At 45.8% G+C, this 16603-nt stretch overlaps 1 protein-coding gene across 3 annotated transcripts in view; it reads right to left on the bottom strand.

The window, feature by feature from the left end:
* Nucleotides 1-16603, bottom strand: part of LOC126531017 (uncharacterized) — an 88858-nt gene that overhangs the window by 44217 nt on the left and 28038 nt on the right. For all 3 annotated transcript variants that reach the window (XM_055070912.1, XM_050178377.3, XM_055070911.2), the window contains exon 2: nucleotides 3660-4010. In XM_055070912.1, the coding sequence (XP_054926887.1) occupies nucleotides 3660-4010 (351 nt within the window). The remainder of the gene's footprint in view (nucleotides 1-3659; nucleotides 4011-16603) is intronic.

Here is a 16603-nt window from a genome sequence, read left to right as displayed (position 1 = left end):
ATGCAACGGAAGCTTAAGAATGACAGGAAAAGGGATACTCAGCAAAGAAGAGTTGGAAGAACAAGGTCGTAAATGTGCCGAAAGTTCTCTAAAACGTTACACGGCCACGCAAAAAGTTTCATAATACGAAATAAACCCATGCTTTCCGGCTGGTGCGAGTAACCAGTGCCTGAGCGATCGGCGCCAGCCATCTTTTATTCCTTTCGGAACAAGGCAGCCTGCGGCTATTCAGAAGAAAATACAGTTCTGTTTGGCATATTAATGCATCTTTAACGCGTACACGCCACTTTGACGCGGGGAGTATTCGCGATTTTGTGACGTAGCGTGTCACGTAGGTGAAGTGCGTAACGCCCGAAAACTTTTGATCAATAGCCGATGGCTAGTCGCAAATAGGCGTCGAATCAGAAATAACTATTTTTTTTTTCGTTGGGTCAAATAAAGCGTAATCAGTGTGTACACGTCATATCAAATGGCGAGCTATCGCGGTTTTCGTGACGTCGCGTGACAGATGGAGTGGGGGTGGTCCAAAAAAGTTTTTGACCAATCCCCGAGGGCTGATTGCAGAATTGGAATAGAAAAGTTTGGAACAGTTTTACGTTATAGCGCCATAGGATACTGTTCTAGGCGACTGACTCAAGAACAAAGAAGACGTTTGTTTGTAAGGCGACTATTTATTTGGACACAGAATGCGTAATTACGTAGACGCTCGCGTCTACACAAGGCACGAGCGGCTGGCCCGCTCCGGCACGGGCTAGCGTTCCGAAAGGGATTAAAAAGAATGCTACGCTAGGAGATCGAGTGTCGGTTTGTTCTCTCCCGCGAGAGCCCGAGACTTTACCGGTCTACATTGTCGCTCCCCATCGCCACAACTTCAATGAAACTTTCAGACCTCTTGTATCCCATTAGCATGAAGAGAACTGTGAGACATGACGTTCAAGGGCTATGCAGGAAGCAAGAAAAAAAAGTTTAAAGAACGAGCAAAAATACGTCGAATAGCTACATGTAAGAACGACCTGCAATCAATATTACACAAAAAATGAGTTTCATAGATGTCACATTGTGCCGTGCTGCACCGGCTGAATTACCACATATTATTTTAAAATGTTGTGCAAACTTTGTATAACTCTAATGTAAATTTGTTTATGATAAGACCGACTTCAAATAGAAGATTTGAGGGCAGCAATGATCAGCTTCGAAAGTGCAGGCTTATTCAGGATATTTCTGGCGGTGTTATTAACAGACCCTTGAATTAGAAAGGAACAGCGCCGACTAAGAAGATCACAAGAGGGAGAACGACACAGGACCTGTGTCGTCCTCTGTCGTTCTCCCTCTCGTGTTCGTCTTAGTTGCCGTTTTTCCTTCCTAATTCATAATTCAGTTATGCACCATCTAGCCCAAATGAATGTTGTTCTGAACCACGTTAACAGACTGCTCATCATTGAGCATTGTATTTTCGTGGGGCTTGTTCGGGCTCGCACCTTCAATAGGCGCGCAACTTCATAGCCCTGACAGTAGACTTGGGCAAAACATTTATTAGTAATTTCACCAACACCGTTGCCTTTTCCCGCTTTCTAGGCCTCCTTAATGACAACACGTGCGATTGGGCCCAATTCGAAGACGTGTGCTGCTTACGAATTACAAATTGGGACTGCGTGACATTGGGTGACTCAGTGCACTGCGTGATTTATATGTATGCGCGTGGTAAACTGACACTCTATTCTGTGGCAGGGCCCACACAATAGTGCCATCTTCACATACTGTTGACACTGTAGTTTTTTTATCTTTATCCGGTGACCACGTTTCGCCGCCTGACAAATGTTGTCGCACAGCGCAGGACGCGCCTGCATGTATCGGAAGTTTGTCGAGTGTTATCGATGGTTCTATCCACTGTAGGTTGTCGCCGAACCCGCCGAACCTTGTGTAATCTGATTTCATGAATCCGCGACGCGAATGGTGTAGAACTTTCTGGAAGAGCGCAGGCACCAGCGATTACTCTGGAACCTTCGATGACTGATGTATAAAAGCCGACGGGCTTGACTCACTGATAAGATTTTTGACGATCGCCGACTATGTTCGCCACTATTATTGTGCTTTAAAGGGAAGCTGAAAGGTTTTCCAGAAAAATTGAGTGAACATCTGTACATAATGGTTTTTAACCCTCCGAATTCGAATATCGTATCGAAATTGAGCGAAAGAAAGCGCAAATATATTTTATTTCGACGAAAAGTACAGCAGCGGACACGCCCAGCTCGCGCGTCTCGTTTCCGCCTGTGATTGGTCGGGCGCCTCGTGACGTCAACTCTAGTAACCGACCGCTGCCGCTACACATGAAGCGCGGTTCCAGGTAGTTTGGTGCTGTTTTTCCGAGACGGTAATGGAAAATTTAGAGAGACTGCGTTTTTCTGAGGAGTTCGGCGTTACTCCCTAGATGTACGAGCCGAGTGCGAAGAGCCGGCCTCTCGAAGAAGCAAACGATGCTGGTGCGAGCAGTGCTTTCGACGCGAACGAAAGCGAAGTCTTGGGATCTCCTCGTGTTGGAAATGCTCTTTGGTGAGTATGTTTTTTGCAAAGCGATCTAGTGATCTCGCCGATCTTTCGCCGATCTAGTGAGCTCGTTTCCGGTCAAACAACTGTAGTCTAGTGTTCCTGCATGCCTCCTCGTGGAACGTAAGCCGGGATGCCATCGTCGGCATTTGTGCGCTGTCCAAAGCTGTCGGCAATCTACAAAGACGGTTTAAACGCGTGAAAAGCTTCCCGGTTCATGCAGTACGTGTAGTGACCTTCATCTGTTGACTACCACGTTGAGTAGCACTCACGTTGATTACCACTCGCATTGACTACCACGCACGTTGACTACCACTCTACATACACGCAGACGCACCAACAAAGGAATGCAGGGTCGATCGAAGCAGATTACGATGGCACGCACGCAGGAACAAGCGCGGTCAGGCGCGGTCGCGGACGCTGCGAAGGAACGAAACACTAGAGTTGACGTCACAACACCGCGGTTTCCGGTCTCCGCTCGCATCGTCAGCGTCAGCAGCAGCGCGCGGCATTCGACGGAGGGCGGAGCTACAGCGCAATTTCAACCGACGATTACGTCGCTCCTAATTGGAAAAAAAAAACCCAAATTTTACCTACATGGTTTATAAGGTTCCCGCATCCGTATATGAGCGTCTTATTGAATTCGACAGACTCTTCAGCTTCCCTTTAAGTGTAGTCTGTTTTTGAGGGCGCAGGTTCGTCCAACAAAACACTAGTTTCGCCATTCACAGTTTTTCTGCTTTCTTCACCGTCACTACCACGGGACAATATCACCATTTCAGACATAAGTCAGCTTCAGAATGTTTAATTATGCGAGAAAGCAAGGCACGAAAACATTAGATTTCGTCTGCCGCACTTTAGGACATGCTAATGTTTGCTTATGTCTTCAATGAGCGAAATTAGGCGCACCTTTGAGCAATGCCATTTATTAATCTCTGAAATAAAAACACTAAGGCTTTCCACGGACTTGTTGAACACATTGTACTTGTGTTTCCGTTACGCCCTCTCCACCGGTACACGGCGGTGACTATGCGCTCGCTCCTATCACTGCAGTTCGTCAACAGTAAACTCAGTAAGTCAACGAAGTAGCTCGAAGCTTCCCACTAAGGGCTCACCGACGATAACTGTGAGGAAGAGGTCGTTCTGCGACACGCCCGCGTCCGTCTCCACCCTGCACGTGTAGTTTCCCTGCATGGACATGTCGGCGTTGAGGATGGTGATGAAGGATGGGGACCGGTTGCTCAGGTCGACCCGCTTGTCGAACAGGTTGCGCGCCAGCGGACGGCGTCCCTTGCGCCACACGTAGACCTCGGCGCCGTCCTTGAACCAGAGGACGCGCCGCAGGTCCTCGCCCGGCGACAGCACGAAGAAGCAGAGCAGCGTGGCGCCCTCGCCTTGAAGCACGTACTGCGTCTTGTTGCTGTCCGACAGGAGCCGCACCTCGGTGACCACGATGCCCAGCACACCTGCGTCAAGCATGTCAGACACCATGTCTTTTATGCAGCACGTTTACTTTGTATCATTAGTTCATCTCAACTACACTATGCGCACTGTCGATTTCATTCAAAAGTCGGAAATGGGCACTGATAGACACTGCTAGCATTTGCAACTTTACTGATAAATCAATCGCCCTATGTGTGCACCGATAAATACTGGTGGAAGAAAAATTGACTTTGGGGACGGAGTTGTAGGAATGACGTTACATTGCCTGTAATTACGTTGCTTGATGTGCAACAAATTACATATCTCGCAGTGTTGTCATGGCAACTCCAGAAAACTCTTCGCTCGTCGATACTTCCCACATTCAATTGACAAAGGCGCCCTCGGTGCAACTCTGTGACCGATCGACACGTCGTCTCCGTGCATTCTCATGGCGCTGTCAGTAGGAGCACTGATTATGGGTTTAATACAGACAGTAAAGAGGGCCTCAACGCCAAGTTCGGCAAGGATGAAATGCAAATGGCGTTATGGATGACGTACGTATCAAAGGCGATCACCACAACAAGTGTTGACAGCGTATGCGCACCTAGAAAATCGTGCTGCTCAGCTTAATGTAAGCGTACCTACGTCCTCTCTGCCCCTGAAGAAAGGAAAGATGGAGCAAATGTTTCGGCAAACGCGAATTTGTTAAACATGAGGCCAGTTATTGTTGCAATGTAGAAGCTAAAAATGAATACAACACCTTTTCACTGCCGGGCGATGTCATACAGGGCGGCATGCAGTTTCTTTGCAAAAATATGCAAGTTTACTTTGATTTAAGGCACATATATATCGTAGGTTGTTGGTAGTACAGAAAAAAAAGGTACGAGAGAATAAAGATTACATATATCATTATTATAAAGCAGGTACTCCTCATCAACTATAGATGAAAATCGGTCTTTTACTTCATGAAGAGCATGAAGTCAAGGCACTCTACAAGTGCCCCACCACAAAGAAGAAAGAAGAAAGATTATGACAAAGGCAAAAAACGGGCCACGTATTACGACATCCAAAAATCGCGAGGACTCAAAAGCGATGCAGATTCCCACTTTTAGAACCCATGCGTCATAGTGAAGGTCGCCATAAGAAGAAAAAAATGTGCCTCGCGGCATTTCTTTAATTTCCTCAACTACACCATATAAGGGCCAACAGAATGTAGAAATTTCCAACATTCGTATCCGGTTTAGCTGCTAAGAAGGCCTGACACGTGTAGCTCTATATCTTAAGTTAAAATTTCACTGCCTGTAATTTTTTTTATTGTTTGCGTTTTGGAAGCTCCTGTGGCCATAAAGAGTCTTTCTTTTGCTTAGGCGACGGAAGGAAACTGCCCGTTTCTTCACCTGACCTTACACATGCTTTTTCACTCGAGACTGGAAAGAGAAAAGGAAAACGACTGCAATCCACAAGAGAAGTCAATAAAGCACTTAGAGTAAATAACAGAGAAGTGAAAAAAAAAAGTAAAAGTGTCAAAGCGCCATCGGCTGCCAGCCTTGCTCTTTCACATTTTTGTTCTTTCTTTCCCATTCTCTTTCATTCCTGCATACTGCTATGGATATCTACACGCTTTTTCGACAAGGCCCCGTGCTTCTGCATGTAACACGTACTCTTTTTGTTTTTCTCTCAGCGCTTCAGATGCGCTTTCTACGCGGAATTCGAGAATGTAAATGGGGAATTACGACAACAGCTCGGCGGAGTGTGAAATGCCCAAGTTTATTTCGCAAACAGCGGTAACACTATTTACGAACCAAGGGAGAATGGTTAGCTACCGTTTGCTGTGTTTAGTTTCTGCATGGCCGGGGCGACGCGCTAAACTTGCAGCAACGTGGCGAAGTAGATGTAATTAGGGAGTTACCCTTTGGACCATAATTTTAGCGGAACCGTCCTGGCACAGTTGACTGTTGTGCATATTTCGTATTTTTCGTGAGTTCCTCTGTGCGTTTTCATTCCTTTGAGGTTCTTGGCGTCAATTGTGCTTTATATGCAGCCTCGCGGTGGCTCGGATGTTCTGAACGCAAAAGCGCTTCAGAGTGAGTTTCTTGTTCGGTGCAGCACTTAGAATGACGAGAAGGCTGAGATAGAAAAGTGAAGTAAGGTAAGTAGAAAGAGTACGTTTTTGCGGAGTATGTGACTTTGAAAGAGAAAACAAACTGAACTATTGATTAATCTTGTATGCTCATAGGGAGGTTACGGTCGCTTCATTAAATCAAAGCTCCGAAGTTGCTAGTTAATACAATTTAGACTAGGAAATGTGTTGTACTGTCAATCGTAAACAGGCCTTAATCAGCAACGGTTTATCGAATATAAACGCCGCATCCAACATAAAAATATATGCACATACAAATGCAAGTAACGAAATCAGTTGAATAAACATATAACCTCAAGTGTCCGCAACCATGATGTTAGCGAAGTAGAAATACGGTGATTTTAAGCTGCTTGTATTCTTGTCACGTGAACTTGAGGCATTGCCAATTGCGGTAAATTCCCGCGAGAAAACCGTCAGATATTTTGATTGCAGTATTTCTGCCTAGCATTTCTCTTTCTAGGTGAATATATTACCTTTACTAGAAACGTGAGAGAGAGAGAGAGAGAGAGAGAGAGAAAATAATGCAGAGAAATGCAGGGAGGTTAACCAGAGGTAGCTCCGCTTGGCTACCCTGCGCAGGGGGAAGGGGTAGAAACACGAAGCTTCTTTAAGTACTTCCGGGGACGTTCTTTCTTTGTAGAGTTCGCGTTGGGGGGGGGGGTATCACTGAAACTGTTATTAGTCACTACATCACATTTCAGTTCTGTCGCGTTCGTAGTGGAGATAAATGAGTGTATACCAACGCAGAGACCATAAGGCATCCCCGTCTCTTCCCTAAGTAATACGTGTTGCGCCGCTAGTCGGTTCGTACTGAATTACTAACCATAAGGAACTGTGGTCTGTAACTAAGTCCCTTCCTCCCCTTATTTTTATGTCGATCTGCGCTAAGTGGCCCCACTTCTTCCCGAGTGCATATGAAACTGAAAATTTTGCAGTTTGTTATTATGGTTTTAAACTGGTTTACAGTTCTTTTTGTTATGTTACGTGGCACCATGGAGTGGAAAGCGAGAATTTGGAATCTCTGAGCCATGGGAGTTCGATAAACCAGGCTGCATAGTACATAATACGTTGCACTCAAATCTCTAGCGGCTTTTAAACCTTATACACACAGAGGGAACTAGTTACGTTATCTGACCTGGATTACCGACGCAATTACAAGAAAGCAATGTTCGTAGGTAAGGGAAGAAACTCCTCTTCTTCTCCTACGAACGATGTTAACGCTCGACCTCTACTGCTTTACAAGATCGGTAGGTGTTCGATAGTGCCTATTCCGGTAACCAAAGAATTTCAATTTTGATCCAATAACACTCTTGGAAAGGTGAATGTCTATAGAAAAGGTCGTTCGCTGTTTCTGTGTAATTCCCGTGCTCATTTGTTTTCTGACGCTATGAATTTGTCACCATGCTGTTTGAATGAAACCGAAGCTCAAGAGCTTCCGCTCTTTCATTGACGCAATAAAGAATGGTCATGTACCATCTGCGAACGACAAATACACGCACGAGCATGCGAACGCATGCGCTAGTTCGTACTCGGGAGCCATCGACACAAGGTCGGCTGCTCTTTACAGAAGCTGGCCACGAAAATCGGCTGACATGTCCTCGCTGAAGTGCGTACCGTGCGGTTCATGGTTCTGTAATGCGCTATTGCTGCCCGCTCCAGTTAGGGTTACTATTTATGGCTCCGGTTAGAGTTACTCCGTATGGCTGCGGTTAGAGTTACTCCACATGGATCCGGTTAGAGTTACTCAAAATGGCTCCGGTTAGAGTTACTCTATATGGCTGCGGTTACAGTTATATGGCTCCGGTTTTAATTACTCTATATGGCTATATAGGAGTCAGAATTGCACTACTGTTTTCTGCACGCCGCTCGCACCACCTCCAGTGATATATCATAACGTCGCTGTTCAGCGAGTTCCACCACGTGGTTCCACTACCGAGTTCCAGCAGCTCCATTGTGGAGAATCCACCACTTCGGAGGCGAAGGGTACAACCCGCTTGATCCCGCCGACCAACTGCAAGCCCCGATTCGCAGCTGCGTTCGCTGCAGTATTACCAGGAATATCGCAGTGCGCGGGTATCCACTGAAATGCAATTACGTGATTCACTGGGCTTGCTTTTGTTCTGGCGCATAACTGTTCCGGCCCGACTTATCGCTCGACGCACTTTCTAGAAGCTCAAGAACTTTCACACTCTGGCAAACGGCAACCAAATGGCAGCCATATCGGCACGCGAGACCTCAAGAAGATAGAAAGAAGCAATGCCAGGGTACGAGCGCATAAGCGAACGAGGGATCCATTTCATGTTCACTGAAGCATCGTGAAGTTCAAGTTAGGAAAACTCCCCTTGGCTGTCACGCTTCGAAGAGTGGCCGGTGTGTTAACAGTTCCTTGGCCCACTATTGCGCATCGGCTCTCATTGGCAGCCTCTGATGCCGCTGCGTATTTCCCTCCATTCCAAAGCACTTTTCGTGAGCCGATGTGTTTCAATAAGCGAAACGATTTCGTTAGGATTAAGCAGGGCACGTGTTCAGGGCAAGCTAGTCTTTGAAATAGCGTTATTTTAACATGGATGTGGATTGCGCCCTTAATTACGGCCGTGTTCTAGCGCGAAGGGCGCTTGTTTGCTTTTTTTATATAAAGATTGTAGCGGGTTTTGCCCGCTTGAAAAGTTCTTTATTTGTCATAAAAACAGGCTGTATTTTTTTGATAAAGGATTACTATAAATGTTATCATGTTTCAAATTCTCACGGAAAGCTTTCATTCCCTAAGAATCCTGTAATTCTTGCACAGATATAACGCATGTTTATTTTATTTTTTCTGCCTTATTGTCATAGAAACTCAATTGCTTTACTCGAAAAGTTATACATTACGTTCGCGGTGTTTCGCCCGAAAAATATCGTTCAGGAGATAAATATCGGCAAGCCAAACGCATTATTCTCTGCGTAACAGGCCCAAAAATACTGCAAACACTGCCATTGCAGTCTATTGATCATTAAAGACTGGTTCTGCTAACTTTTCAAATGCGTGTATTAGAAACTTGTAATGTCAGTTAGAGCGGGCTGTTCTTTGTAAGTAGCTGTTTTTGTGTCATCATACTTTTCTGCCGATTCTGAATTTCTGCCTATGTTCACTTGGACTACTGTCAGCAGTTCAAGTGCACTGGGTAGCTCTTAGCCTGGCTGATTCAGCGAGTTTTTCACAACGTTTCTTAACCAAGTTCGAGGTTGCATTACGATAAGAAGTCATCCTTACGTCAAACTACAAAGGAAGCAATCAAAGCAACCCCGAATCATGCGCTCGCACACCAGCGTACGCTCCGGGAACCTAATCTTGGAGATCTCACGTGCTTCTGTGATAGGAAGAAATTTCTATAGCACTGAAAGCATGCCTCTCAACTTCCTTGCCGGATCGATGAAAGAGAGAAAATGCGAGAAGAGTGGAAGGAGATCAAAACTAAAGAAAACTTTTTTGTTGAAACTCTCCGTCGATGGAACTTTCTTCAGTGTCTGGCGATATAACTTCATTCTGCGTTCGTTTTAGAGGCTGGGTAAGCCCTGATACACTACTTAGGTTGAAACGGGGTCGCGATAAATACAAACGTTTCTTTTGGATGGCATTTATTTTGAGCCTATTGGTTTGTAACTTTTCAGCAGTAGCAGCGTGAACGTGGCACCGGCAGCAAGACGTGGTTTAAGTACATCGCTGTCGTTTGTTATATTTGTCTCCCCGCCTATGCTTTTTCTCTCGGTTTCTCTCTTGTATTCCTAGAAAATTTTAAGATCAACTGAAGAAGAACGGAAATGTAATTTGGGAAACAGTGCGACATTTTAACTTAGCAGAGTTTGATTTCTTTTTTTTTTTATTGCCGATCAGCGCAGCCGTTCGGGTGGTCTCAGAGGCCTCGTCTCAAGCCTACCTACTACAAGTATGCTCGTCGCACAGTGTAACGTGCCCATTGTAAATGTACGTTTAATTATTATTCCCTTCGAGCAATTAGTATAAGCCCTCTTTAATCTTCCCCGTTTGAATGCCCATTAGCCCTCATGAGAAGTTTACTTAATTAATCGATCGCAATGTACGCTTCACCATGCCACGTCAGTAGATGAGGATCCGGTAACATGCTAACCTATCCCGCAAGTACTACGTTCCTCTGCCACTTCGTGAAATGCTGCGTTCATATAGATGCAAATTTACGCTTCTTATCAGGCGGTCACGAAGACATTGATTATTGGTTCGGGCAATCCGTCGCGTGACTCCCTAACGAGTAGAGGATGAAAAGCTTGCACGACCTCAAAGCCGTCCCGATGCGTATTTTAATAATTTATCCGGTGGTTTACGTATGGGCTGCTGAGCACTCAGATTACAAACCCCGTTATGGACCCCTTTTTCCGCCTCAATAAGCCCCTTCTGAACTCTTTTCTTTTTCATCCTTTTTTCGGCAAGAGATCAAGGTATCACGTTAAGCAAGCTTCTGCCTATTAAGCTTCCTGCCTCGCTACCTTATTCCTCTATGAGCCGTGTATGTCGACCTGAGGCATCGGATGCCTATAACGCGTCCCCAGATTGGCGCTGGAGCTCTTAGTGTAAGTGAGTCATAAAGGAAGCTTGTTCTGTCGGCTGACACTGCGTTTATGTGGACTATAGAGACACCATTCTATATATCTGTGCTCTCATAAACGTCAGCCCAGGTCCCCTTCTAGTGATGATACGAAAGGGTTGAGTGGTTGGTTATGCGAGCGCCTGAGAACAGCCGTAAAGGACCTAGGGGTTGTCGGATTTTTCAGCGGACATCGAGCAACGTCAACGGATTGCTATAGTCTGTGCATTCTTGTCAGGCGTACTTGTGACCTTCCAGACATCCCCGTCTTAACATTACGAGGGCGCTGTGAAAACATGCCAATGCTGTACGATGCATAAACAACGCAATACCTACTGCCATCGCTCACAAATATCTTGTTCCCATTGGCTAGAGAATGATCACATGCCAGCACCCAGGGTTTCACCCCACCATTCATTCATCCATTGTCATTGCACCGCAATACCTAAGGCATCTCGGTTGTGGCTCTGCAGCGGAAAGCTCGATTTTGAGCGAATACACGACAGTTCGCAGCAAAGCTGAAATTCTGCGTTCCGTAGCCCTGCTTGCTTCTTACCGATTTCATTGTTACTGATTTGATAGGTGCCATTGATGAGCATTATCGGTGAGCCAAAGCAGAATTTTTTGGCGTGGCCATTAAGCTTGCTCAAAGGTTTGTATAAAACGGTACTCGAACCTTAGTGCCCAAAATTATGCGCCTTCTCGCAGAACGTACAACGAACGATTTTGCAAAAAAGCTAGCTTTCGGTTTCTCATTCCTGATTAAGGTATTCAATACCTTCCCTGGATTTTCATTCCAAAGTATTATAGCTTCGTTCGCGCCACAAAAACAAATGTTTCCTATCAGCAGGATTCCTGCACTGTAATAAGCGACAGTAGTCATACAATTTCTAGATACGGATTTATTAGTATTAATTGCAGAGCAGCAGAAATAATAAAAAAGGAGTGATACGTTGGCTCCTAGCTACACCTTTTTTATTTAGGTGCCACTGAGAGTATGCAATATGGGAGTATACTTTGAGAGTTTGCTTTATAGAATTCGCATTTGACATCCAATGTTGTCACAGGAATGAAGGATTCACACTCGATCTGTTGGTTTGATCACTCTCGCACGTTACACACGCCTTAAGGCACCTCATTGTTAGCGACACACACAAAGCTTTCTCAAAGATGCTAACTCGAATGTATTACGCTGTACTATATATTCTGCAGACAGAGATGAGAAAGGTCATTTGGCTGTACCGTGTGCAGCATTCATAATCAATATTCTAGTACAGCCAGTACCGAGCCCAACTGCGCCCACTAGAGCTATTCTCAGCGGCATTAGTTGTAGTTACGGCCACGTTTACAGCTTCCTGGCGTGATACGAACACCCATTACAACTCTGACATTAAGACAACATTTTCCCGCTCGTTAGAATTTTGTAGGAGCGGAAGCTTCGTTAAGAATGCACAGAGTGGGCTGAATCACCTGCCAGGCAAGTGGCCTTCACATGCACCGACGTAGGCCATCATTTTTAGAGGACATCGCTGCTTGGGGAGCCATAGACGCGTAACTGCTTATTCTAGGTCGTTTGAGCAGCACACGCACATTAAATTGTGACATGAAGCAGCTTACACGATGTGTGGTGTCTTCTCGGTATATGACCACACAACACTCGGAATGGCCACACAACAACGTTCGCTATAAGACAGCATATAACAGTCTTCGTAGCATGCGTGTCCCGCCAGAACACTAAATTCCAGCGCGCATTACGACATTCTTCACGAAGATTGCTGAGCATTTATTTACCGTTCAATATTACGGGGAATAACGGGATAGACTTAACCTGCGCTTATTATGTTTTGCTATCTTATGTTTTAATGTGAAATCATTATAAGCCCCATTGTGCAAAAATCCGTTGGCATAGTCGGCGGGACCGAAAGATGGCACCAAAAATGAGCGACGACGAAAAGAGTAAAAATACGTCAGAAAATGCTCGGATTGACGTCAGATTTCTCTAGGCGGTTCCTGTAAACAAAGTAAATTATTGGCTTTGTAAAGTAAGTTTGGTGGATTTCTGTCTGGGTGCGAATCGGAACCGAGACCTTCGGGGTGCGAGACGAGCACATTTCTCTCAGCCCATGGCGGCTCCGCGGTTCTGGTTGACCAAAGGTGTGCCTAGTGTGTACGTCATTGCACACGTTACGGCGCAGACAATGTTGAGGAAGTGGCGCCACTTCAGGAGTGTATAAAATGAGGGTATAAAATAGAAAACGTTCAACCGAACGGGGCTGAGTGGTCCTGCACGAGTTTTGAACTTCTCTCTGGCAAGCGAGTGCGTTGAGACGCTTGGCGCGTTTTGATTTGGTCTTACCAGGACGCAGTTAGGATACAGGCGAGAGCTTGCACGAACAAGGAACACGCGGACGAAACATTTCACCAAAGGGAGTATAATGCTTTCACATTATCACACGTAAGCAGTCGTAAGTGTCCCTGTCGAATTTTTGAGACCATTCAGACCTGATATGCCTTTAAAATTCTGTCAACTTTTGTCGGCGTTCACTGCTTTAGGAATTCCAACACAGGGACAATTCAGTATGTTTCGGTCAGTATTTCAGGTATGCTAAATATGTGATGATTAAAAAATATCCAGGCTTGATCAGGTAGCTACGAATGCGAGGCGCTTATCTTCTGCCTCTTTCCCGCACATGGCCCCCTCCCACTTGCTTCACCTATCTTTCTTACATCCAAAATTAGAAGTGATGAAATACTGTAAGGCCAAGTATATAAAAGGACTATGGAACGTGCAGCAGAAGCTAGATTCTCCATTTGAATGTGCGGTTTGTCCCTCAGAATGCCACTGTCAGTCAGCCGAGTATCGTTTATGGTGTCCACATGAATAACTAACACGTGACGCTTCAATTGTCGCAATCTCGCTAAAAGCTACAGAAGCCAGGGATGCAATCTTGCTCGATCGGTCACCAATTGTTCAATGTTAAATGCGCTTTTGGACACGACGACACAAATCGGCAATCATTCATATTGCGACTTGAAAATTTCGTTCCACATCACTCGCCTCTGCTATATTACTAGGCGTCATGATGAAAATCAATATCTTTGCCTAACAATTAAAAAAGGCAAACTCATGTTTACACTTATAGGCGTTTATGTGTCGCCTTCAAGTAAATTTGATCCCAAAAGATTAACGAACATCTTGTCGGTGTGCTCTGCTCCATATGTCATCATCGACGATTTTAATGCGCACCGTATGGCATGGGGAAGCACAAAGAAAAACACGAAAGGGCAAAGACTTGCAAACTTCGCCGGCAACCACGGCCTTTCACTCTTGAATGACGGCAGCGCGACGTTTATACAAGGCGTGAATTATGGCAGCTGTCTTGACCTAGCCTCTTTCTCCAGCTCTTTCACAAGATGTGTTAAATGGTTTTCAGAAATCGAGACACATGGGAGTGATCACATTCCCACGTACCTTGTCATCAAAGGGATGTCCTGGTCCTTCCCACAGAACACCATTAAATTAATTCACTGGACAAATTTTACTTCCACCATGGAAGATGCTTGTCGGGAGGACTTGTCCTCTGGATTAGAGGAAACAATCAAGTCTGCAATGCGAGACGCCACGCGCGCGGTCACGGTTTCGTCGAAGCACACGGATTTGGTTATAGAGTTGGAGCGACTTCGTGCACTCCGCCGTCGTGCAGAGCAGCGTTACCGCCGTATAAAATTCATCGAAGACCTTAGGACAGCCAGACGACTACAAAAGAAAATTCAACGTCGCATGGATAGATTGGCATCTCGACGTTGTACTGTTTTGCCAGTCATTAGAACGCCGAAAGCCACTTTCCCACATCTGGAGAACCATACGTTGCCTGCGTTGCCTCCCTGAACAACGCTTCCCATTCAAAGCGCAGGCACACTTCCAGAGGCGAATGGATTCTGAAGTTGCAGAAGACTTTTCTGCAAGGGCCGCTGGCCAAGCAACCGGTCCAGGCTCTCCAGCCCCCAGTGACATCCCTGTTTCACGCGACTCCCGCATGGATCTTTTTTTCACTATGGAGGAACTAGAAGCGGCTCTTGCTCTATGCAGGCGTTCTTCATCCCCGGAACCAGATGGAATATCCTACAGCGCCTTGAACAACCTGAGTAAAGGCGCACGGAGAGAACTGTTACATCTATACAACGTATCTTGGCAAGATGGCATGGTTCCCGAAAAATGTTAGGCAAGCTGCTTGGTCCCTCTCCTGAAGCAAGGCAAATACCCACTGTACTCACCTCATATAACTCAATAGCACTGTGCAGCTGTGTGGGAAAGATAATGGAAAAAATTATCCTTGCCCGCTTGGAGTGGTACCTGGAACACCACAGCATGTTACCAAATTGCGTGGCTGGTTTTTGTCGAGATCGCTCATCAGTAGACAGTGTTGTGGAACTCGCTACGTATGTCCAGCATGAAAAGTCATGGAAAAGATTATCTGCAGCTTTGTTCTTGGATGTGAAAGGGGAATACGATAACGTATCTCACGAGGCTATCCTCGATGCTCTTGAGATGGTGGGCCTAGGTGGTCGAGTTTTCCAATAAGTTTCTCATCAACTTTTTATGAGATCGTTCTTTGTGTGTACCGGCGATGGTCAAACCGTACGATTCTACACCTACCGAGGTGTTCCTCAAGGCGGTGTACTAAGCCCTACCTTATTCAACCTCACACTCATTGGTCTCGTTGATCATCTGCCAGCAGCTATCAAAATATCCATGTATGCCGACGACATATGTATATGGACTTTAGGTGGGACACGTCCTCAGATACGCGCAAGACTTCAAAAAGCTGCTACTCTGAGACCTATATACCTCCGCAACGAGGGTCTTGAAATCTCGTCAGACAAATGTGCGCTGATGGCATTCACTCGATATTCAAGACACCCTACGCCATCTCAATAAATAGCCAGATAATTGCTTATGAGAAGTCTTACAGATTTCTTGGCATAATCATTGATAGTGATCTCTCATGGAGCCCGCACTTGACCTACTTGAAACAGCGCCTGACAGCAATCTCCCAGTTTTTCAAGTTTCTGGGCGGAAAGGCTTGGGGAATGTCAGTGCATGCAATGTTGGAATTGTACAGGGCTCTTTTTCTGGGCTTCTTGAGATACAGTTTGCCCGTACTGACCAACACTTGCCAGATAAATCTTCGTACTGTACAGGCTATTCAAGCTCGGGCTCTCAGGGTTAGTCTTGGTTAACGAAAATGCACATCGTCAGCAGCGACTATTGCGATCGCCCGGGACCAACCCATACAAACACAGATTGCGGTGGAAGTGTTGAGAGTACACATTAGGCACTTTGCCCGCGCCCGTTCCCACCATCTGGCAACACTACCGTCAGAAAGGCTGCAGGCATAATTTTGTACTACGATTTCGGATTATTACACCTACCTTCCATCAGGCTTACCCCCCGCAACTAAGCCATCAATTCCTCCATGGTGTTTGGCTCAACCTGCAGTGCACGTCACTGTACCAGGAATCAGGAAAGAATCTGAGCTGTCATCACCTGCTCTTAAACAACTAACTCTGCTCCTTTTGCACGAGAGGTACGCCGACCACGTGTATATTTGTACTGATGGATCGACAACTCTCCAGTGTTCCTCTGGAGCCGTGGTTTTCCGAGTGAAATCCACCGCCATCAGTTTCAAGACATGTCACCCAACGACACTGATAGCTGTGGAACTTGCAGCTCTTCAAGCTGCACTACATATCGTCAGCAGAGAACAACCTCGAAGATGCTCAATATTCAGTGACTCGAAGGCAGCACTGCAGTCTTTGCTATCAGCCCTGCGGCGCGGACCACACGAGCAAGTGGTATTCGAGATTAGAGAACTAATCCATACCTTGACTGAGAAAGGAC

This window comes from Dermacentor andersoni, chromosome 5 (assembly GCF_023375885.2).
Source record: "Dermacentor andersoni chromosome 5, qqDerAnde1_hic_scaffold, whole genome shotgun sequence".
In the NCBI taxonomy this organism is placed as follows: Eukaryota; Metazoa; Arthropoda; class Arachnida; order Ixodida; family Ixodidae; genus Dermacentor; species Dermacentor andersoni.
This window is presented reverse-complemented; position numbering and strand designations above follow the sequence as displayed.